General features: G+C 48.0%; 2 protein-coding genes across 4 annotated transcripts in view; one reads left to right on the forward strand and one right to left on the reverse strand.

Moving 5' to 3' along the window:
* The window catches only part of PAK5 (p21 (RAC1) activated kinase 5), a 167,085-nt gene that overhangs the window by 89,916 nt on the left and 52,358 nt on the right, over positions 1 to 24,811 (reverse strand). The window lies entirely within an intron of this gene.
* LOC114057363 (estradiol 17-beta-dehydrogenase 2-like) lies at positions 20,497 to 21,270 on the forward strand. Its single transcript, XM_027883540.1, has 2 exons — positions 20,497 to 20,912; positions 21,087 to 21,270. The coding sequence occupies exons 1-2, from the start codon at positions 20,519 to 20,521 to the stop codon at positions 21,125 to 21,127; spliced, it is 435 nt and encodes a 144-aa protein (XP_027739341.1). The 5' UTR covers positions 20,497 to 20,518; the 3' UTR covers positions 21,128 to 21,270.

A 24,811-nucleotide genomic window follows, 5' to 3' on the forward strand; every position in this document is an offset into this window, starting at 1 on the left:
TTATCAGTCAAAATCTGAGCACAAAAGCATTCACTGTGAATTTATAGCAAATGTAGGAAAATGCATTTCGCTGAGGGTTGCACACGTATCATCAGCCCATACAGGTATTTTACATTGTCACAGGCTCTTCCCTGTGGTCCTGTAATTCACAACACTTCCTGATCCTCTTGATTTCAAGGCATTTGGGATTGCTCCCTGAGGAGTGTGTCAGTACAACCCCAAGGCCTCTCTCTCTCTATTTGCCAGGGTGACAGTAACCTTTATTTCCCTGCTGCCCAGTGCTCCTCCAGCACTCCAGCTCCTGGGCTCGAGGGGTGTGGCTCCCAGACAGATTTCTGCCCTTTTGTGGGGAGTGTACCGTGGGATGGAGACTTGAAGGCACGACCTTCACTGCACCAAGATCAGTCACCAGAAGACAGACAAAGGGAACAGATACTAAACTTCATAAAGGTCGTTTTGAAGTTACTGTGTATTTTTGAGGCGTGATTTCCATAATGCCTGGTCATTGCTGCTGCCAATGTCCTTATTGTTCAATGATCAAAAGATACACAGAGATCTGTAACTAGAGATATTGTAGATTTACACAGACTTATCTGTGATTCTTCCCCTTCAGCTCATATTTTCAAGGGCACCAATGGGCTCCAACCCTGCAAAGCAGAGCAAGTTTGCAGGGCTGCATCTTCCCAGGACACTGTCTGCAGGACATGACTGCACCAGCTCCAGGGTTAACTCTGGCATGTGCAGGGGCTTCAGTCCTGTGATGTGCCCTGAGCATGGCCCTGTCCTGCCTGAAATGATGGCGATGTGGGACTTTATCAGGCACCAATCCCTGTTACCACCCACTGGGGCCCCGAGCCTGCAGGTCCCAGCACGTGCACACCGGAGCCCTGCTGTGTCTTATCAGTGGGGGCTGAGCAGATACTGGTTCAGGGACTTCTTGGCCTCTGTGATAAATCTGTAGGTATCCATGAACACATTTATTTGCTCCTTTTCTTCCCCTCAGCATTTTGCAAAACAGTATTAGTTTCGTGTCATGCTGCCCTGCAAATCTGCTTCCAAAAGGTTGCCTTCTTTCCTCACAGAGCATTTCCAGTGCTAAGCAAGATCTCTCAGAGCCCTTGACTTTGCAGCTGGCAAAGTTTACAACATGTTTACAATACCCTGCATAATTTGGCTATGAGATAATGTATAGTATAGTCCTTCAGCGGTGCACAGTGGGAAAAGAACAAGTGGAAAAAAAAAAAGAAAAGGTAATGCAAAGCCAAGAAAAGCAGATGGTAGCGAGCTCTCCAAGGGGCAAGAATGAATAAATAACTGCAGGAGTTTTTTTTGTTCTGAGGAAAAATATATTGTCAAATCAATAACACAGATTTTAGGAAACGCGAACGAGATCGAATGTGAATTTTTTCAGTATTAAACAATGGCACTTCATCAGGACCCATGGTCTGCACTGCACGTGTGTGCCTAAATGAAACAGAGAGGAGTAAAAATAGCATTGCTCTCAAAAGTTCTCGTTTGACCTCAAGGTTACATTCCATACCTCCTGGGAAGTTCTTCTATAGGTAACAAGTCAAACCTTCAGGTGTAAATCAGAGTGCCCCAGCAGTTCCTGTGCCCATGAGCAGCATTAGATCTTTGACAATCTTAGTCAAGGCTGTGATTCTTACAGAGCAGAACTTCTTGACAACTTTGGGAACCTTCCTGTGTCTGCCATTAGGGCCACAGGAAATGATGTTTGTTTAATACATCTGTGCGCGCTCCCAGAGTGACTAAAAGACACCTTTTTTCTTTTTGTCCTCATCAGGTCCAGCTAGAGGCGGGGAAAAAGAGGTTCCTCAAAACAGCCAAGTATACAAATACCCTAATTCTCCTCCAGCAAAAGATTTTTTTTTTTTTTTTGCCTCTTTTGAGCCCCTCAGAGGAAGCCAAGCAACATATGGGATGCATGGAAGTTGCTCTCTGCAGATCTGTCAATCCGTTTTAGCGCCGCCGTGCATCAATCCCGGCTCCGCTCCTGCGCAGGCGCTGCCAACTGGCCCTCAGTCAGCTCCTCACCAGGAGACAAACCAGCTCCTGCCACGCTGATCCACGGGCCCAAGGAGCAAAAAGCTGCAAGGCATCAAATCTCCTGTGCTCTTGCTCTGCAGCCATGGTGTAAAAACAGCCTTTGCAGCATCGCTGGGCCGCTGGTGATGCGGTGGGTTGGGGGGCAGAGGGCAGTGCAGGCTGGCAGGAGCTGCAGCCTCTGGTGTCAGGCAACAACCTTGATGCAATGGCTGTGGAAGAGGGCTGTGTGCTCAAGGATTCCAAGCTGGCTCCTCTGGGGATGGTGGGTTTGGGGAAAGCACAGACTGAACCCTGCGGCTGCGGAGATCTCGTGGTGAAGCTCCCTGGGGAGCTACACCTGCTCCAGCCCTTCGGGTAGAGGCAGCCACAGCCTCAAAGTGGAGAATGAGCAGCCACCAGATCTGGAATTCCAGAGCACCATCACATGACAATGCTTTGAAAATATCACACTTGAGAAGGGGAGGCTCCCTTTCCATTTCTGCTTCTGAAGATCTGGACTCACAGGGTTGGCTGGTTGTAAAACTTAATTGCCTTTCCCCAGCATGCCAATAAATCAAAGTGGTGGGGTGTTTCTTGGAAGCCAGCAGCCAGAAAAAGCAATAGGAAGGGTCACCTCTTCCCCTTACTGCTTTTTGGGAGGCAGTGAATGCTCTGTTAATCATGCCCGTGACACTGATGATAATATTTTCATTCAAGCTCCATTTTTTTGTTCTGCCCATGCAAATTTGAAGAGCAGAGTCACTACTCTTGCCTTAGCTTTTCTCTCTTTTCTGCTCAGAGCAGAACCTGAGCTGTGCAAAGGGAACCCTCTTCTCAAAATCCAAGTCTTTCTGAGGAAGCAATAAGCCTGCAGATGAGCCTCCCAGCTGCTGAAAGCTGTTGCTCCCCACCCCATCCCACAGGTACCAAGCACTTTCCTCTAACAGCAGCTCCAGAAGAAAACCAGCCCTCAGGGATGTCCAGGGAGTATCCCAGGATTTACAGTGTCCCAGTCAGGTCCATGTACCTGTGGGAGCTGCTGCCAAGTTGGCAGGGTCAGAGGTGGCTCCTTTCGAAACGGGACAGGTTTCAAGGGGACACGAGCTCTCTGGGAACGCCTCCAGCTCCAGCCCCAGGCTGCAAACTGGAGTCCTTGCTTTTGTTAGAACATATGGCAAAACCCTGAGTCCTACATGTGTTTTAATGCCAAGAGTGACTATTAGTTTGGCATCCCACATGGCAAAGGAGCCAGCAGGAGTTTTGTCCAATGGAGAAGAGGGTTTGAAAGCAGGTGGTTTATCCCACTGCCATTTTGGCTCATCTACCTTTCCTGGTCACCGTCACGCCCCTGGGTTAGTCCAGCTCTCATCACTCTTTGCTGTCACCCGTCCCTTGACCTGAGAGAACGTGTCCCTGTGTGTGACCCTTATATTGCAGGTGACAAAAAACTGCACCGAAAGTACTTTGTTACCCAAAGCATTTTTCAGTTACAAACGATTCCTTGCAGCAAATTCCAGGTAGGCTGATACTGTAGAGTAATGTAATTCCAATCACCTGGTAGAATATTTTTCTATAGCTCCTTTATGAGTATCAGTACCCAGCCTACATTCTCTCTCTCATACTTAAGCCTCCAAAATTACACTGATCAAAGCAACCTGCATTTATAAACTGATGCGCTCCTGCATTCGAGAGATTTGCCAAGTGCTAAATATAAGGTTTCTCACTATAGTCGAAATCAAATTTAAATTCCAGCTGCCTCTCTGCTAATATGCAGCAAAGGTTTAGCAGAACAAAGCTGTGTTTGTAGAATCAGACACCGAAGATGATTAAATTAAACCGAAAGGGGAATGGGTACAAGCCTGGAATTAGTTTGCTGCAGATACCAGCGTTCATTTCCTCCCCCTGACAGACGGACCCACCTCGTGACCTTTAGTGATCACAGCAAACAGGATCATAGCTTTGCCAAGCCTGCTCTCCCCTCCATCCCCAGCAGTCTGCTGACTTAAAAATCAGCTTCAGCCTGCGCTGTCAGGGTGATGCTGAAACCAGCACAGCAGGTTCAGGGCTGTGATCCATCTCCTCCCTCTCAAGGGATGCTCTCCAGCAGACCAGGCACCCATTGAGACCTGAATGACAACTCTTGGGTTTATCTTGGTGGTCTGCTTTCAAAGAAAGGGACTGTCCACTGTCTGGGAAAAGACAGTAATTTGATCAAGATGGAAAAACCGGGAAGGTGCCTGAAGTCAGCAGGTTGCATTGATGGGTTGTTGAGTGCAGGCAGGAGCAGGAAAGCATCCCAGGGATGGGCAGGGGTTTACTTCCTTGGCTTTGCTGATCTAGCTCTTTTAAAGCAGCACTAAAGTTACTGATGTAAAAACCAGTACCTCACCATGGCTATAGCAAGAGAGCTGAAGGGATTGAAAGCACATGGCAGCAAGAGAAAGTTGTTCATCTTCTCTTTCCCGCCCTTCCCCATTAGTTGTTACTTTTGGGCATTATCTCCTCCGGGTGCCCTGGATGCTACGATTGTGCTGATGGCTACGTGCAAGAGACGGAAAACAACCTGCTGCAAAGCAGGATTTCTCCTGACTGCTACAGACACACACACACAGGTTTGCCAAGACACCTTGTTTTCTCCCTGCAGCCCTTCTGCTGGTACCGTTCCGGGTATCCTCCGAGCACAGATGGAGAACAGCACCAGGTTGTTTGCTGCTCTTGCCACACTAACGTCAGTGACCTGATTTACAATCCAGACTGAGACCGCTGCTCCTCTTTGGTGTGTGGTACAAACCAGTGCTGCTCCTCAGAGACTTGCACACACTCAGTGTTCAACAACAGAAAGGGTTTTCACCCTTTAAGAGGTGAGGGTTAACACGGCTCCTTGGCAACATAAATGGAGAGGATAAATTGCAGGAGTGGGTATCCCGGAGCAGTGGCACAGTCTCTAGCAAAAAAAGCCACTATCCAAATTTAATTAGACACAGCCCAGGAGGGAGGGAGAAAGGGCTGACAACCCCACAATCTGTTTCAGTGACTTAGGTAGAAGGGGATCAGGCTCTTGGTAGCTCTGACATTACAGAGCTTCCCTTTCCCCTGTGCTGTTTGTATGTACTTCACCAGTGGTGTCTCTTTCAGAGGATGGATTTGTTCACAGTGGAACCATCCCCAGGCAGGAGAGCTTCATGGGGATGGCAAAGATCTGCAAGAGGAGGATCCAGAGGGTCTAAAAAGCCTCTGAAAGCAAAGACCTGTACAAAGGGGAATGATCTGACAGTAGGAAATGATCATATTAGACTTGAAAACTGAGGTGACTGATGAACCACACTTGCAATGCTGGGGTGGAACAGCACCAGCCCTGTCAGAGGGCACTGTGCAGAGAGGTGATCCAAAATTCCCAAAGGGAACTTTTAAAGAATGCAACCAAGAAGGCAACACCCAGCAGGGCCTGAAGCTCCAGTTCCCCAGCCCGAGGTGGGCCGACTGGCACTGGCCTGTCTCTGCTGACCTCTGCACCTCTGCCAGGAGCACAGGGCATGCTCCGGGGCCCATCGAGCATAGCACCGTCCTTCCTCTTGACTACAGAGCATGCAGAAGAAGATGCAAGGTTTGCTGCCAGAAAATCCTGTCTGAATAAATAACGCAGTTTTAAATTTGAAGTGCTGAACCTCTTGGGGAGCTGATCCTCACTCTGTTTGAGGCAACTGCCTCGTGCCACATAAACGCACACGCCGCTGAGTTCACGTGCTGCTGCAGCAATACCTAAGGCCAGCTGGAAAAGCCAATATGGTCCATTTCTCCTGCAAGATCTCCCAGGGGGAATATGCCTCAGCCAGGCTAAACGCCTCACTTGTGCTCTATCTGTATAGAAATTGCATGTTTTAAGGTTGTGTTCTGAAGGAGAAAGAAGTCAGAGCTTTCTGAAAAGACTGGGTTTGGCATTCTCGGAGAAAAGCGGTGCACGAGCCACAGTAAGTAACAAATGAGGCCCACACTGCCACAAACTCCGTTCTCCAGGCTTCCCACACAAACAAGGCACCAACTATGGGTTTTCTTGCATGGCTGGAGGCCAACACACCTCCAGGCAGCAAGGGGCTGGCCCTACACCAGCTAGTTTCTGTTGACTGACAAGCATCTCCTCCTTTTCTTCCTCTAGCTAAAGCATGACTCAGTTTGTTATGGCAGAAGCCTTTGCAGAGCAATTTTAAAGGTGGTTATAAAAAAACCAAACACACAGCACCACACCCCCTGCCATCGTTTGTCACCTGCCCCAGCCATGTTTTACACATTTCTCACTTGCAGGAAAACCATCCACGACCTGAGGAAATCCTCTTTTTAACGTCTTCCCTTCTGTGGGTTTTTTGTTTTCAGGTGAAAAAGTGTATCTAAGACACAGGCCTGGGAAAAGGAGCTGCAGACAAGGGTGAGGACCAACCCAGGGGTTGGCAGTGCCATGCTGCCCTCTCCTGCCAGGCTCCCCAGCAGATGCTAATCCACTGTCTGTGATTACTCTCTCCAGGATCTTTAAATCCAGGCTTTAGGGATTAAGGAGTCCCCCCCCTTCCCAAATGAGGGAATCCTCCCTTAATCCATTCCTGCTGGCACAACACCAGGGAAAAAAAATCAGCATTTTGTGGGGAGCAGGGTCCTGACTCTGTATTTCGAGGCCTTTTAGGAATACCACGTCCAGCTGTCTGTGCTTGAGAGTCCTTCAGCATCACATCAGACCCTGGTTACAGATCACACCTTACAGCCAAAACTCCTTTCATCCTCCACTCAGTGTTGTCATGGGGGTGTTTTGGGACTCCCCCTGTGGGTACAAGCACTGTAAGCCCTTCTCAGCCTCACTGCCCTGAGTGCTCTGGGGACGTCCCCACCACAAAGGTTGTAGCATTTTGGGCTTATCATCACTGCTTAGCACCCAGTGGTTGAAGCAAATAGAAAAGAGAACTGAGGAAAAGTGCCAAAACAAGGTTAACCTTTAACCAGCACAAGGAAGATACCATCTCACTTGTCCTTACTCAGCATTCCCCTCTCGGTGGCTTTCACCACTTTTAGCCCATGTTTCAAGGCTGCCAAGGCCTGCACAAAGCAACTGTGTTTGTTTTATTTGTAATCTCCCCCCCCAGTCCCCCAGTGCCCAGTTGCTTCTCTGCCCCTGCTTGCAAGAACCCCGTTCTTGCTGTGGGTGCCTTTGCCAGGTGACCTGTGGGCACTGACACCAACCACACTGAGCACAACCCACAGCAAGGAGCACATCCCAGCTCCCACCCTGGCTCATCCACAGGGCTTTGCTCACTTATCACAACTTGTCACTATTTTTTGCTTGACAGGGTTGGCTGAAAGACACCACCTCCCCCCCCCCCCGTGCCTGCCCATGTTTGTGGGACAGCTGATGGTGGAAAGGATAATCGACAGTGTCGCCCTCCAACTGAGAATTCACTCCCCCAGCTCCCAGAGTCACATGGCTTCAAGAAAGTCAGATTTTGTATCTAAAAAGCTTTAAAAAATATCAAGACCTATTTAGACTGTTTACAACCCACATACGACTAATTTAGATAGGGAGAAAAAAACTCTTCATAGATCTAAAAAGAAACAACCCATCTGCCAACATCAGCTATTAAAAGCATCTCGAAATATAACCCGTTTCCATCGGTTTAGGGACTGAGTTGTCAGGGCTGGACCACGACGCAGCACTTTTGCCGTCTCAGGAGCTCCCTCCAGCGTGGCGAGCGGCGGCTCCGGCTCGTCCTGCGCTCCTGGGCACTCACACCCACGGCGGGTTTGGCCGCTGCCCCTCTCGGCCCGGTGGTGCTACACGTGCAGAAGGCAGAGGAAGGTTCGCCAGAGAGCCCAGGCCCCCCCGAGCACCTTGATTTAAAGCCCCTCGTTTGCAGCGGCGAGCCCAGCCCTGGGGTAGAGCCCCCTCCATCTCGCTGATTGATACCCTCTTCATCTGCTGCAGAAAGGATGATTTTTCTTTTTAATCCGTTTTCGCTCTAGCGTGCTCCAGCTTAGCACGAGCTTTGCTGGGGGAAGGGAGGCTTGATTTGATTTGTGCCAGGGCCGGGAACAAAGAGGCAGAAAGCAGCCGCTCTCCCCACTGCTCCAAGCTCGAGAGGGGAAGGGACCGAAACACCAGCCAGCTTTTTCACCCCCCCGCCCCTTTCTTTCCCCAAGGCTTTGCCCAGCTCTGTTTACACGTGGCACTAATAAGCTTTGGGAGGCAGCAGCATCGCTTTAAGCTTTGAATTGCTGCTCGCAGAACGAAATATTCATCCCGACAGGCTCATTGTCATGGCAACGAGAGATCCCCCCCCCCTCTTCCGAGGGTGCCGCTGCCGAGAGGCGATGCGCGACCGGCTCGTCCTGGGGGATTTAGCCCTGCTGAGGGCAGGTATGCCGGCAGCCTGCAGTGGGAGATGGATGGAAGCAACAGGAGAGGCACGTTCCCTAAGGAGGGAATCTCTAGGGCAGGACATCTCCATCGTCCCACAGAAAGATGGGGATGGGTGAAGTTTTGCTGGCTCTGGCATCAGTACGTAGCAAAAGGAGGATGATGCAAGTAGGACCCTTGGATAATCCTAGGTAATACTGAACAGTTACTGGGACTGATGATGTTTTCCTCTGAATTACACTTTCACCTAGCCCACGCTGCCCAGGCCCAGCGGGGCTGCACCACTCACACTCTGGCACGGGGTAAACCCTGTGCTGGGAGGTCTCAGCAGCACCATAAAATTAACACCTTTTCTCTTCCATCAACAGTGGGGAACTGAGGCAGGGCCGGTTTGGTGATTTGGCTTGCACAGAAAGCTCTGGAGCCCTGAAGGGATTGCAGGCCTCAAAGGCACAAGTTGACCAAGGCAAACTCTCAGAGAGCTCAAAATTTCGACTGACAGGGTGTTAGCTCGGACATTTTTTACCCCTACTGTGATGGCAATAAGCAAGCAAACACGACTATCACCTTCTACAGCAATTGCTTCTCCCCTCTGCCACATGCCAAGGCACTCATCAGAGCAACCTGGACCTCAACAGTCACGAGGTGGGAGTGTGAAAAGCATTGCAGAGTTTGAGCACGGTGGCTCCCTCACAAAGGCCACCTGCTGCCCCCAGGCAGTGCCCCCCAAAATGACTCCTCTAAGGATGCTGGTGGTGCTACTTATTGGCACCTCAGTGCTTGGAGGACTTGTCTCTCCAGAACACTGTGACAAGGGCACAGTTTTGTGGATTTACAGTGGCACGTAGGTGTCCTTGAAGAAAACAATCACATAGAGAATACATGGAAAGCAGTCCTTGCCCTTGGGAGCTTTCAGCTCAAAATCTGGGTCCTTTTACTGAGGAAGCCCAAGAAGGACCCAGAAGTAAGTTGGGGGCAAATGCTACAGCAACCTTCTGCCTGGAAAGCACACAAACACCCCTGGCAATACCAAACATTAAATGGAATCAGTCACAATTTAAAAGTCTACCATGCCTGGCTCTAAATTAGCTCCATGGAGAACACAAAGTGAGAGCAATCTACTTCTCCCACCCAGTTTTCTTGGCAGTGACAGTCAGCTTTTCCTGGCCACAAGCTTTCAGCTGGAGCAGGAACACACATCCCCAGCACTGCTGAAGCCCAGGAATCAGCAGGTAAGAGCCAAGGTGACAAATGCTGAATGACCTAGAGAAGTTCATCATTACTCACAGATGCTGTGTTGATTTTGGATGGCAGAAGCTCACCCGACCCAATATAGACCCAAAAGGTCATTTTCTTTTGGAAAACCACTGAAATTTAACATGTGCTTTTCTTTAGCGGGCAGGCTGCTGTCACCTGCTGCTCCTTGTGGAGATCCTTGCAATGCCGCTTCCGTGCCGATAGTGGGAAAGCAAGAGCCACGTGTTCTGCTCTCGGCTTTTTTTCTGTCACAACATGTATCATCAGAGGAGTGCTGAAATGCTGCCCATTTCACACAGAATTACTGCCTGTAGTAAGATTTCATTAATTGCAAATGAGAGCAGGACTTGGCCCGCACAGTGGAAGTAATAGATGGTGCCTACAATTAAAAATTAAGTGTGTGTCCATTGACTTACCCGCAGTATTTCAAAATAATTAGGCTGGCACAATACGTCTTAGTCTCTGTGAGTTTAATATCCCAGAAATCATTTAAAGTCTTTCTGGTTTTTACCTGCTTTGTGAAATGCTGTGTTTTTCCTGTGATTCAGTGCTAATGCAAAGGCAATTTAGTGAAATCCAATGAGGCATGCATTGCATGCTAAAGTACATTTTCTTTTTCCCCCTGGTTTCCCAGGTGAACACTTTTCAGTTTTAGACCAGTTCTTTTTTTTTTTTCTTTTTCTCTTTTCCTCAGCTTTACGTTCCCAGAGAACTTTTATTCATCCTTTGAAAAGCCCTTAGGAGGCCATAAGCAAGAGGGAAGGAAGCTTTCAGGAAGACTGAAGAGAAAGTTTCCAAGAACACTCAAAGCACCCCAGAAAGTCAACATCAATTTCCTTGGTCTCCATTCCAAGTGCCACTGTGAATGGTTAACCTTTACTGAGCACATCTGATTCCTGCCTTTATAAAACCAGCCCTTAGGAATCTGCACCAAGGAGGAAAAAATAAAGGGGCATCTGATAAGCCTTGCTGAAGTACAAGGAACTTGCAGCAGATACCATGTCTCCTTACTTTGCTTGTTTAGCTTTGAATGAACAAGTAAATCTAGAGTTGGAAAAACAAAACACTTATTTCCAATAAATTAAATGACAGTCAAGGCAGAGCTGCTGGTTATAAAACAGGAGGAACACGGAGACCATAAACCAGTTCAATTTGCAGGCTTCAGGTAACACTACCTTTACTCGATAACACAGCACTGAATACAAAACATGTTCTGATAAACCTGGTTTTTATGTATCCAACGCACTTAATATTCTTTCATTCAGCTGAAGTCCACTTCTTTGCATGTGTAATTGCATTCTTGTCTCTACCCAAGAGCTATCTGACTGAAGTTGCCAGGAAAACAAAGTAAAAACAGAACAAGCAAGCCATATAAATCCTACAGTTAGAGCATTAGGCACTGAAAAGCCAACATGAATGCATACATACTCAGCTCAAACTGCTTCTGTGTATGTGAGCTACTCTAATATTTGGTGGAGAGAACACATTTAATTACAGATGGACACATTTGGAAGCTTAGCAAATGAAAACCAGATTTTTCATTAGTTGAATGGCAAACTCAGCCAAAGAATCTTGGTTTCATTTCCCCCACAACTGAGTAACACCCCTCCCCACACACACATCCATGCTCCCTCATGAAGTCCAGTTGCTTACAAACCCATGGATGAAACAGCCTCTTGCATCCAGGTCATTTTGCAAAGGTCATTTGGAGGTGCATGTCCAGGAGAGCAACCAAGAGTTAACTGGAGACAGCATCTAAATTCAGCTTGCCTGTCACATGTTGATTGAGGCCAAGGAAGACTGAGGTATGTTTTGGCTCGAGGAGAAGCTCATCTTGCATGGACACAGCCTGGGCTGGGCAATACCACCTTGCTAAAGCAGAGCCTTGCTGCCAGCTGGGTAAACAGGCAGGTGGAGGAAGGACTCAGGTTTTCCTGGCTCTCTCAAAGCCCTGATGCCCATTCCTGCCCTGACAGTTTCTGCAGCCTCTGCTACCAAAACCCCAAGAGTCCTCCTGAAACTGCTGGAATTTGAGCATCCCATTGCAGGCTGAAGGGCTGCAGCACTTTAGACCCTCTGCTCTCTCTGCTTGCTCTCTGCCCAGCTGTATCAGTCTTCTCTGATATTGCCATGGCACCAAGTCAGCTGGATTACCTCAAAACCCCTTTGCTGGGGCATGAAGTGGCTGGTGCTTTCTCTGAAATTCTTGATGTGGGCAAGGTCTAATATCTTTTGATATCAAGAGGAGCCTACCCACTGAGTTCCACATCCTTTGAATTAAGCACTGTGTGCACAGATTTTCCAATTAGGACAACTGAGGGCTTGGTTATTCTGTGCTCATTAGCACTGATGGGATCTGGGCATCCACATCGTTTGGGTGGCTTTAGAAACAACAGCCATAAAGCACAATATACTCGTGTACAGCATACGTGTCCCTTTCTTTGCTGGGATGCAGCAGAAGCTATTTCTGGTTTAAAAACCCAACAGTTACGGGTGAAAACAGCCTGCACCCCAAAGCAATGATGAGACAGTGGAATTTATTCCATCGCACGGACCTGTTGATTAAAACCATCATTCATATCACTGAAAAATGAACAGCCATGGAGACAAGCTACCCTGGAGCCTGCTCTTTCATTCTGTAGTAATCATTTCACACAACATAATTATCCTGAGAAGTTGCTGATGACAAGGCTAAAACACAAAAATATTCACGAGTATCTCCACGAACGAGTTATTGATGTGCTTGCTAAATTTTCAGCACATCCAGAGGTTGGGAGAGGTCTTTGCTTGTCTACATTAACATTTGCATTTGCTGCTCATAAGAAAATACAGGCTTGATGATGTTAATTGCAGCTCTTTCATCTTTCTGCTTCAAGCTGTATTATAACTGACCCAGCTTGAATATGCAGTGCTGAAGGGATCCAGAACCAGAGGGATACATCCTGCCTGCAGTCTGATGGGATGTTCCACGGCATGCCCTCCACTCTGAGCTTCAAGGCAGCTACAACACCACTGCCCAAGCTCCCCTGTCTAAGGGCAGAGCTGGGTTAGCTCCAGCAATGTGGGAAGGAAAAAGACACTAGGAACTATTTTATTATCGTTCTCCTGTGAGTGGCACGCTTTCATGCTAAGAGCAGAACCTGTGTTATAACTCCAGGGACACAGAAAATGCCCACATACACTGTACCACAGCCACTGGCAGCAGCCAAGGTCTGAATCCCGAAGCACAGAGGCAGCTTCCGTGGTTACAGTTACCAGCAGAATGTTGTGGCACAACATCACGAACTGCCTGAACAGGCAGGGAAGGTTTGCTTCGAAGGAAAGTCACGTAACAGAGAGGAGTCGAGCTATTTATTTTGGGTGCAGTGTAATGACAGACATTCTGGGAAATGCCCAGGTCAGTCTCCCTTGCACGTAAGGAAACCTGATGCTCTGCAGCTCAGAGTGATGCTGAGCCTTGCAACCCAGATGGAAGGAGCCTTCTGTGCCTGCCTCTCCTGAGAGGGTGGCACTGCACCTTCCCAGACAGTAATGTGAACTCCAGACACAACTCAGGAGGAGGAATGGAGAATAAAAAAGGCTGAGGAGAGCTGCACCCTCATAAAAATGTGAAAGACAGACAGAGACGGCTCCTGCAGTGCTTTGGTTGGGAACAGACCCACCAAGCAGTAAAGGATGGGGGTGTCACGGTGATTAAAAGCCTCTCCTCGTGTTCTGCTTTACACTTCACCCTTCCCTCAGATGGATACCAGCGACAGGGGAAGGCAGATAAAGAGGCCTTACTTCTGACAACAGCTCCTGAAAGCCTGGCTTTGCAGGAGCTCAGGAAATGCCCTCCAGGCTTTCAGGAGTGGGATTTGTGCTCCCTGTAAGGAGGAGGCAGTGGAGCGATATGTTTTCAGACAGGAAGTATAAAAACAAAATGAAAATACACAAGTGTTTGTAACTTATCTGAGCCTACGAGCCGTATCTCGCAGATCCAGGAAGGCAGCTTTGGCTGAATCCCTCTGGAGGCACCAAAGCCTGACTGGGAGCTGGGCCAGAAAAATCAGCGCTTGGGAAAACACTGCTGAAAGATCACAATTCATCCATACAGCAGCAATTAGGATTTTCCAAGTGAAATCATTAAGTCCAGGCAAGGGTATGTGGAAAACACGCAGGGCTCCGATGCCTTTTGGAGGAGAAGGATGTTGAAAGGCTGGAGTGATGCCAGTGGAGGGCTACCAGGTTGCTTGGGATACTAAGAAAGAGGATTTAAACTACAGCCAAACCCCCACAAATTCACCAAACCCTGACGTGGTGCTGCCCCTTTGGGGCTTGCCTTGGACGCCTCAGGAGGAGAGGCCAGAAATGAAGGTACTTGAGGTAAAATGTTGGATCACTGCAGGTGAAAAGCACCCCTAACACAAGTGGTTGGTGTTACTGAAAAGGTATTTTGTATGGGAGAATCCTCTGCAACAGCTTATCTGAAGCACAGTGTTTATTTTACCTGCTCAGTTCCCTGCAGGGCGCTTCCTTTGTTTTTCTGCACAGACAAATCTCTAACAGAGATCACTAAATACTCCTGATCTGTACTGGTAATATAACAAGAGAATGTGTTGACAGGCAGAAGCAATTTAATTGCAGTCAAGTTTCATTTTTAAATGCTCAGCCCCTGACCTTCAAGAAAAGCCTGACTGTGCTGAGTACAGACATCTGTCATCGTGCTGGGGAAGAAAATGGGAAGCCAAAAACCATAGCCCATCCATTTTGAAAATCAGCGGTTCATGTTTTCGCTCTTCATTTAATAAGCTTCTGATTAAAGAGGATTTTCAGGGTTTCCCAAATACAGTTTCTTCTCTGGCTTAAGTCAATTTGGTATCTGTACACTCAAGAAAAGCCCATGTGTTTAAGTCAGAAAATCTGCATTAATATTAATGCTGAACAGGAAAGGAATTTGGGAGCTGGACTATTTGGCAGTTCCAAGAAATGTATTCAGAGGCGTGTTTAACCCAAGACAGAACCCATTTTTGTCATCACCCAGCAGTTTCAAAGGACAACAAGGAGTGATGCCACTGGCTTTTTTCCAGCGTGGGAAGGATGCAGCAAATGTTGGGACCTGACTGATTATGCCGGGGCTCCTCCACCCTTAATTGTCACTCCGACACGGAGTTCCCTGGTGGCCTCCATCAAGTCATTTCTCCTGTCTGACCTAATTTTCTCAGCTGCAGAAGTGGGATAATACTGACTCATATAGGATTTAGGATGGGAAAAGGATTTATTTTATCTTATAAAACACGACTTAGCGATGCGAGGAGTTAAAGGCTCAGTGTGGCAGCAGCAGAGGAACAAGGGATCTCTCGCATTAGGAGCTTGATGTTTAATCAGCTGGGCTGACACAGGGAGGGAAAGCAGCACTGGCATTTCTAAGTGGGGAAGAGTTGTTCTGATGAGTTATTATGTACTTTTTTTATACATTTAATTTTATTTTTCATTTCGTCCAACTAAAGGCCCATGGAATAAGAACCTGTCAAACGAACAAATCATAGGGTGAATTTTGCACTTCTTTTTTTTTCCCTTATAAAAAGACCCATTTTGTTCCATTCTCTAAACTGGCAATTGCTGACAGGGTTCCATAAAACTTTGAAAACGTTTATGGCAGGGACTTATTTGACTGCTCAGGTTTCCCAAGCAAGACAGATGTGCCAGGTACACCCGGTCATTTAAAAATGTGCAGCGACTCCTGCCTGTAGCATTTCTGCTGCTCTCAGGACCTGTGCTGAGTTTCCTGGTTTTCTAGAGAGAATCATTAATGTTTTCCTGTCAAGTGAAACTCGATAAATCTCCACTGAGGGTCTCTGTTCTTCGGAGCTCTCAGGTTTTAATGCCAACTCAATGCCCTGAGACTGACTGAAGGTTCTTCAACAGGAAGGAGCCCCGAGAGCCTCCGTGAAGTGCAGGAGGGCTGCAGATAAAACTTGTGCTGACCACACAAAGGGAGATCCTGACCAAAGGTCCAGCTCACAAACAGCATTAAAAAATATATTTTCCAGCACTATTTAATTTTCCCAGCTAGTCCCTCACTGGATTATTACCAGTAATCAAAAAGGAGCTCTTTCACTGACACGCAGGGAATACTTGACAGCCATGAACATGATCCTTAAAGAATCACAGAATGGTTGAGGTTGGAAAGGACCCTGTGAGATTATCTAGTCCAACCTGCCTGGACAAGCATGGTCAGCCAGAGCAGGGCTGAGGCAGTAAGAAAGGCCAGAGCTACAGCTGGGTTTGCAGAAGGCCAAGAACCAAGAGAAAGCATTTCTTCAAGCAATAATGTTTCAGGAACAGCTGACCTTTTCAGGGATTTGAAATGCAGTTCAGAGAAGCATTTAAGGAAAGGCACTGATGCACAAGACCTACCATTAGAACATGACTGCAATTCCTCAGTGACTACAAAACCCACTGCCAAAATCAGAGAGAAGACAAAGATTTATGTTTGTGGCAATCCATTAGTTAATTAACAGAAGACTTTGTTTTAACTTAAGGGTCTGAGACTGATAACGTTTGTGAAGGTTTCAAAAATTTTTACAGATCATATCTTTTTTTTTTAAACTTCAGAAATTACATGCACTGAAGGCATAACAGAATATTTTAACTGAAAAGGTCAGTGCTTACAAGTTAAGAAATTATTAATTTAAAGTTGTCTGTGGGATAGAAGTTTGACCCTGTGATGTGTGTGTCCTATAATTATGTGCTCACACACTGGTTTTCAGACCCTGAGGGCTGTCTGTGCACCCTGAAACTTCTCTTGGTGTGCCATGGACACACCATCCATACATTGTGCACCTCTCATTATTAGTTGCCTTTTTCCCTTTCTCCTCTTTGCTCCTGCTCTGCTCAATTAGCAGGCTGTGACTGAACAGTCTTTAACAGTGAGCAAGAAGCCTGAAGTTAAAGGAAATTTGCCTTTAGAAAAGGAAAATGGGAAGAGAACCAGAGCATCTAATGAGAGAGATGCATAAATAGGTCAGTGTTTTATTGAATCACAAAGGAACATCCAGAGCACTGGTATTTTCTTCTTTAGATTCATGACCAGAACAGCAAAGTGGAGTCAAACATCAGAGGGCATTTGGATGCCTCCAGTAATAAGCAACTGGGACCTTTTTGAGGAGTCAGGTAGGACTAAGCTGCCAGATAATTAGTGAAAGAACTGTTTTTTTTACCATCAACTACTGCTACTGGTACCAAACTGAAAATTAAAAAAAGCATTAGCTAGTCAGTGTTTTCATTTCACTTCAGCAAGCCTGAAGGATAAGGTAAAAATCAGATCAGAGCACTCTAAGAGAGACAAGATTTGTTACTCTGTGTACAGGTTCTCCAGAATTACTGAGCTCAGCTCAAACCAGCACTGTGACTTTTCTAGCCCACATGAAATTTAACATTATTGAAATAATTTAATTCATAAAATTAAAAGGTGTACTTTCTACTTGGGTATTTGCTTTTCAAGGGGGAAAATATGGCCTAGCCCAGCAGGGAGCATGGCTTGGCCAACACACACAGCTGGCAGCAGAGTAACCCTGCAATCCCAGAAGCAACATCCTGAATTAGGAGGAGGATTGACCCCTCAGCTTGTGCCTTCCAGCTCCATCTTCCCTTGCCTGGAGATGCATCATTCTGCCCTCAGTAATGCAGGCAGCAAAAGGAAGGTCAAATGACAACTGCACTGGCCTGAAAACCTCAGCAAGTGCCTCAGAGCCCCGTGGAGCCCCTGTAAAGCTTCCAACTCTCCTGGAGATCCGACTCCAAGGACGCAGTTTCTAGGAAAAATATCATTTTTTACTGCTCATTCAGCAGCATTAGGAACACCACGGTGGTATTGATCAGGAAATAATCAGAGCTTTAGGATCTGCTTGGAAGAGGTTTAAGATAAATCTCTAATTACACAGAGCTTAACTGCACTCACGAGATTTAAAAAAACTATAGAGTCCCCCGTCAGAGGCCCTTTGAACCACGTGGTTGAACCAAGGTGCCAGTGACAGACACTGAATTCACCTGACCCAAAGACACATCCCCTTTGGTTGACTTTCTGCCCCTTCTAACCCACCAATTTGTGGAGGGAGAAATCACACTGCTGAAAACAACCAGACACCTTGGAGAGGCACAGCAAACCCTGGGGGATGGCTCAATAACCCGGCTCACAAGGCAGGTATATTCAATTAATCCTACTGCTCAACACGAGAAACGGCAAACCCTGTGCAGAAGCAGAGCGTTAATCAGTAAATTCTTCAACAGGCTTGAAGAGAACAATCTCCTGAGTAAAATGATGCAGCAGCCCAAGGGTTAATGGCAGTTAGGAAAGGATTCAGTAGATACCCTTGGAGGAGTCAGCCTGGTAACTGTAGTGCAAAACCCCAGCTGGGTGACAGCCAGCAGTGGAGCCAGCGGACATGTCACTGCTCCCCCACGGGTCACCTACCGACAAAATATCTTTATGCTTACGAATATGGCAAGATAAAACCCAGGGCAAGCCTCAGGTCTTGACTGTTCCCAGATACTACAGTAGTGGAGAGGAAGGAAAAAAAAAGGTCACTACTTTGGAAGTGTTTTCTTGACCAGCCACAGCAGCTGCTGCGGGCTCCAGTGGGGTCACGCAGGACTGTAGGTCCCCCAGAATGATGAGGCGAAATCATCTAGGGCTGAGAGTACCCCAAATGGGCGGGGGGGGATCACCCAGGGCTGCTTCTCCCCCCAAAAGACCGGGGAGCTCTGCCAGCCCTCGCTGCTGCGGCCCCGCGGGCGGCCGAGAGGTGGAGCCACTTATTCATTATAAATAGTGCTGACCAGAAAAAGAGAAGGTTTTTAAAAATTGTTCTTTTTGTTTGTTTGTTTGTTTTTAAATTTAATCTAAAGCCCAAGTACTCCAACAACTGTTTTTTACTCCTAGAACAATAACCCCACAGCTGAGGTGAAACCTGGACATTCCCTGCACACAACCCTGCAGAAATGCACTCCCCCAACTCCAGCAGCCTGGAAGCACAGTGAGGAAATCCAGGAACGGGTCCCACCGAGAGGCAAAGTGAAAACACCCACGGGCCGGCGAGGGATGACGGGAGCCTGTGTCTCCAGCTCTCCCACTCCTGCCTTTTGGGCTGACCTTCAGGCTCCAGAGTTTAGAGGAGCACAGAAGCTTTATGCACTCAGACAGCATGTGTAGCAAGCAAGGGGTGCAAACTCACCTCTGGCAGAGGCAACGTTTTGAATTTTCATTTTTTGGCAGCAAAAAGGACCATGAACTCTTCCTGGCCAGGCTGCCAATTCAAAGCCTGGCAGGTAACACCCCACCGAGCTGCCATGTCCTGCCCGACTCTTTGGTATGAAAGGCTTAAGGATTTTTAAAAGCACTTGGTGAGTAGGATAAGATGCCCAACACACAGAGCCCTGCTGCCTCTCGCTGCTCAGGAACCACTTAATGGCAAACTGAATGTCTACATCCTTCTGTCCACTCCAAACAAAGCTCTGTGTGTTTGTACACGTACCAGGTGGGGTGTGCAGATGATTTTGGGGTGCAGCTGGCAGCAACTCCATCCCAAAAGCGCCTCGAGCTGGATTGCTGCGACAGCACAGCGCTATTGATACACGAGATGAGGTCTACACGTTCACATGGAGGATGAACAAGAAGGACCAGTAAAACGTGTGGGTTGTGCTGACAGCCAGGCCCCCACTCCCACTACCTTTCCAGACAGAGCAGGGAACAAACACAACACCCACCTCAGGGGGACCCTTTACAGCGATCCACATTAAAAATAATAATAATAAAAAGACACTATTTAAAGAGTTCTGATGCCACTGATGATGATCACTGACAGTGATCACCAGCACTTCCACAGTGACCAGGAAGGGAAAGGTATTGCTTCCAACCTCAGGGAGAAATCAGGAGAGCTGGCAGCTTATACAGGAGCTTCCCTCCTGACCCACTGCTGGAGGCAGCCCAAGTCCTGACGCTGCAGCATTCACCTTTGCTGGTCTCATTCCCAAACCTGCCAGGCTCTTCCCAATCCTGCAGAGGCTCTGTCTGCTCATGTGCTGCAGTCAGGGATAACTACACTCCGTGCCATGGCACTGCTCTGCCTGCCTGAGAAGTAGCAGAACCCTCCCCCAAAATCTCTGTCCTCAATGAGAAGAGCTCTTTCTCCAGCCCCCAGCTCATTCCCTGCCTGTGATGTGACTGAACTGCTCCTGGACTGGTGCTGTCCCTCCAGGGAGCACAGTGCTCCCAGGGTGGGTTTCACAGCACAGCAAGAGCTGGTTGGACAGGGCAGGGCTCCCAGTCCTGTGCCCACTTGGGTTCTTGCCCAGGCTCCCTGAAACTGCCTGTGTGACAGCAGTGGGAGAGTGGCAACTTTAGGAGTCTCAGCGTGCCAAGCAGATACGGGGATTATTTCTACTTGGTGGCTTCCCAATGCCACGCACACACTCCTCGGAGAAATCCCTTAAAGTTGGCTGCTTCCAAATAACCTGTACACATCAGCGGCCCCAAAGACAACACATGAGGAAATGCCCTTACAAAACAAATCCTTGCGTTTCGGCCCAGCAGAGTTTCCAAGCGCACAGCGAAGCCAAGACAAACACGGCGCTGCTGCCGCCTGAAAACGTACGTGGTTTGAAAATCCCCATGGTTGCTCCGTCCCAGAAAATGATTCATCCTCCCCGCGGGGTTGTGAGTTGCCTCCGCACATTTCGCAAGGCTGCCTGGCTTTATAACAGCCTGGCTGCACAGGGTGACTCCTGGCAGATTTCTCAGCTGGCTTGAGAGCGAGAAGGCAGCAGCTCCTCCTTCCGACGATGATTTTCCTCCTGCAGCATTTATTCCTGCTGGCCATAGACTTGGTGCTCGCCATGACCCTTTCCTGCCTCTTCTACGCCATCGCCTGCGTTTCCATCGCCTTCCTGACCTGCTTCATTCTCATCTTCTCCTTCGGCACCGTGGAGAGGAACATCGACGTGAAAGGGAGAGCGGTCGTAGTCCTCGTGTCCAACAGTTCCATTGGGAGGATGTTTGCGAGGAACCTGGATAAAGCAGGTTTCAGGGTGTCTGCTGCGCACTGGCCCGCCCGAGAGAAGGGGACAGCCACGGAGGAGTGCTCCTCAAACACGGACGTGGCCCAGCTCCACATGACTGAAGACGAGTATCAGAAGACAGTGAAAACCTTCGTAGAAAGCCACTTGTCCCTGAAAGGTAACCTTTATGGCAAACTTGTGGATTGTGCCGACAGTAGAAGTTAAAATGCACGAGGTTGCGAGATCGTTGTAGCTCAGCAAACGAGGGAGGCAAGAATGCTTTGGAAAACGGTTATGACACTCTAACTGCATTGCAGTTTGTTGTGCAAAACAAAAATTTTGCTTTTTCCAGGGGAAAGAGCCTGCTTTGGTGGCTGTGAAAGGCCCCAGTAGACCCCAGTCCCTGGAGGAAGGCAAGGTAGGCCAAGGAATGAGGGGGAGAAGGTCCTACCAAGGCACAGAGGGCTGGACTCACCTTGGGAAGAAAACACAGGGATGAACAAGGGGGAGAAAAGACCCAGAGAAGGACCTGAGATGAAGGAAAGTGTCTGATTTTAAACCTCTTCTGGATTAAAAATCCTGAATTCCCTCTCAACCTCTTGGCTACTGTGGGATTCATAAGAAAGAGTCAGGTCAGAACTTTGGCTGGCAGGTTGGGACAGACTCTTTGAACCACCCTGCCATCATTTCTGTGGGGATATGGAACTGAAAGCAGCCTGCAGAGCTCACATGGGACAGCACAGGACAAGAGTCCTGCTGAGGGGATGGCTGTAGGCACTTCTGCCAGGGAATCTCCCCAGTTCTTTCTCGGTATGACATGAAGGGTGCCAATGAACAGGCTGGCTTATGCCCCTGCTGAGTTACCTCTGCTATCCAGGAGTCTCTCTCCCCACAGCTGTAATTTTACACCTCTTGGGAGTGACAGAAAATTCAGCCTCAGCCCTTAGGGTTGTAAATTCATTGCCCTCAGGGCTATGGGGTTACAAGAGAAGAGGCCAACCCCTTTCTTCCCCCTACCTAAGGGAGCTGGGAGCAGCAAAACCCTGCTCCTCCATACTGCCTCCTTCCTTCTCCCTCCCTCACCTCCTTGCTCTTCTCTCTGTGGTTTCTCCAAGGCTCCCTCTGAGCTCTCCCCAGGGCAGCCTCTCTGCCTGCTCACAGAGCTGGGATCTCTGAGAGCATCCCCATGACAAGCAAGACCCTTTCATTGCCGCCCAGCGCTGAAAGTTTTCTTTGTGCTCCCAGGCCCTGCAGAGGAAGGACATTTTGGAAGTCCGAGCACGCACCACGAAGCCTCTCCTACTGCAGCTCCCCTTTGGAGGGGTGGTAGGGAACCCCAGCCAACACCTGCTGCTGGCTGCAGCTGTTCAGGACCCAGTGGCACAGGTTCTCTCACACTGCTTTTCTCTTCAGAAGCTTCCAGCAGACCTGCAGTGCCTGTGATGAGATCCTGTGCAACTCTGCGTGGCCCAGGAAACATCCCCCCATCACAGGCAGCCTGCAGGCTCCAGGAACAGGTCCCTGCACACCAGCAGCGGGTTTCAGACTCAATGCTCAGTTGCCTGCACGAGCATTTAGGCTAATTTACCCTGGTAAACTTATTCTGGTAAAACTTGCCTGTGTGGACAAGGCCTAAAAAGCTCCCCAAGCTTAGAAGCATCAGCATAACCCTGCTCTGGAAATGAACAACAGACTTTCATAGCCAGTAATGATCCACGGGAGCTGGTGATTTCTGTGCTGTCCTAATTAAATGAGAATCTGGCCCGGTGATATCTGTCTTTTTTTGCTTTTTGAGCAGTTTGGTCCCTGTGCTAGTTAAGGGCTTTTGCAGGGCTCATGTTTTCTTGACAGGGGGCTCTGTTGTAGGATCCATCAGGTTTTACATTAAGGATCTCCTGCATAATATTCACATCAGAGATGGGGATGTTAAAATGTATTTCCCAAGTGCTGACCCAATTGCATGGCAGATCAAAGCACTATATCACAAGGGGGGGGGGGGAGGAGAAAAGAGAAAAAGAGAAAAAAGAAAAAGAAAAAAGAAACCTCGGAGTTTTCCTAGATATCTTTGTTAACAGTTTTGAGTGAGTGCTGGTACTTATTCAGCAAAATTTACTGTAATATTTTTGGCATGGGTTGGGTGAACACAGACACTCACCACCAGCTGGCTGATAATGAAAAAAATTTAAACCAAGTCAAAAGCCTACATTGGTAGATGCTCACACGCAACATGCAGTTTGGTCAGCAGGATCTGCACCAGGGCAGGAGAAGGGAGTTTATGCTGTAGGGACAAGATACAGCAGAACCATTATACAGCTTTTAACTCCCTCCAGAAACTTCTCTTATGCAGTTTATGTATATTCAGGTTTTGGTTTCTAAAGAAAGAAACTTCTCTGCAAGTTTTTATGATTTTTTTTTATCACTTGTCCCCATAGGACATTGTTTATATCTTTTCTAGTGTAAATAAAAAGACACTTGTTCAACATAATCAAAGCTTTTGAAATTCATCCTAAATGCCTTTCAAAGTGACATAATGGAGACAGAATCCCCTAGTCATGGTTCCTTTGAGAAATAAAATACTTACGACAGCTAAAATAATCTACATTTTATTCTAGTACAGGCCCAGAGACCTGAATTTCCAGGAAGGCCAACACCTTTATTTTGCAGTGACAGTACAAATGAATAAGGTGCTATTAAGTCTAAAGGGACTGTAACTCAAAGATACAGAGAAATGCAAGTCAGCCCCCTTCCAAATTCATGGTTTGTTTTGTGATAGCTCAGCCTGGGTTATAAAAATCCTTTGATTGTTCTGGCTTTTCACCTTTGGTGCCTTTAGATCGCACATTTAAACTTGCTCTGCGACCAAGAGGTCAAAGGGATAGAGGAAAAGATGAGAGACAGAGTTCTAATTGCTCCCCTCCACTAGCTGAGCTTGTACTGTCAAATATTGCAAGTGCTCTTGGCATCGTGTCCAGGTACTCAGTGATCGAGCTGCTTGAGAAACTGCTGCTCCGTGTTGCTCCTTGGGCAGGCTGCCTGGAAATTCTGGCAATTGCCTCATGATTTTCAGGATTGACTGCAGGGAGGGTGGGGTAGGGCAAGGAGGAAAAAAATGTGGAGGTGGGCAAGACCCAGCAGACAGCAACCTGACCTGACTCAGGAGGAGTTCAGACACCCAGAGTGCTGGTCTGACTGAGGGTTGCGGCCTCCGCTGTCACAGCACCTCGGGGTTCACCCGATCACACACACACACACACACACACACAACAGCCACAGGGCTGAGCAAAACCAGCATTTACTGTGCCATAGGATCACACAATTGTTTGGGTTGGGAGGGACCCTAAAGACCACACCACCCTGCCCCTACACCTTCCACGACACCAGGTTGCTCGAAATCCCACCCAGTCTGGCCTTGAACACTTGCAGGGGTGGGGCATCCTCTGTAAGAGGACATTGCTCTGCAATGTCCCAGGTTTCTGCACGGAAGAAATCCAAGATCCTCAGTGTAAGCAATGCCTCACACAGCCCAGTCTCCCTCTGTTTGTTCAAGTCTCTGCTGTGCTGAAGCTGCTTGCAAGAGTCCTGTTGATTTTCACAGGGTCAGGATTTCATTTCTTGTACCTGAATCTCAGACAAGACATGACAACTGCTGGATTCTTTGGTACTTGCTATCTTCCCTCCATCCCTATCTGTTAAATAGGAAGGACTTTCACGAGCAGAGAAATAACTGATGCAAATTAATAATGCTTATTCCTAAGTAATGTTCTGTCCCATATCTGAAAGGCTCTTTCTCACCCCACACTTCACCACAGTGTTTCAGAGCAGTACCAAGTGCATGTTTCCAAACCCTGTTCTGCAGGCTCCAAAGGACCTGGAGAGACAGCTCCCCGTGCAGACAGCTAGGCCAGTGGGAGACACTGGACTATCATTCTTGGCCATCTGTCCTCATCCCACCCTGATGCTGCTGGCAAAGCAGCTCTCATAACCTCTCTGTAAGCTAGTCCAGGCAATATCATCTGATCATTTGATCAATTTAAACAGGCAAATTTAGTTAATCCATCTGATTGCTTTCTCCTGTGC

The sequence above is a fragment of the Empidonax traillii genome, unplaced genomic scaffold, assembly GCF_003031625.1.
Source record: "Empidonax traillii isolate 1590-97213 ecotype Southwest subspecies unplaced genomic scaffold, ASM303162v1 scaffold128:size1411021, whole genome shotgun sequence".
NCBI classification, from domain to species: domain Eukaryota; kingdom Metazoa; phylum Chordata; class Aves; order Passeriformes; family Tyrannidae; genus Empidonax; species Empidonax traillii.

Bases quoted from the DNA above. Each gene is read 5' to 3' on its own strand.
- LOC114057363 (XM_027883540.1), top strand. From the start codon at position 20,519: ATGATTTTCCTCCTGCAGCATTTATTCCTGCTGGCCATAGACTTGGTG. The intron at 20,913-21,086 runs GTAACCTTTATG...TGCTTTTTCCAG, and splicing joins AAGCCACTTGTCCCTGAAAG to GGGAAAGAGCCTGCTTTGGT.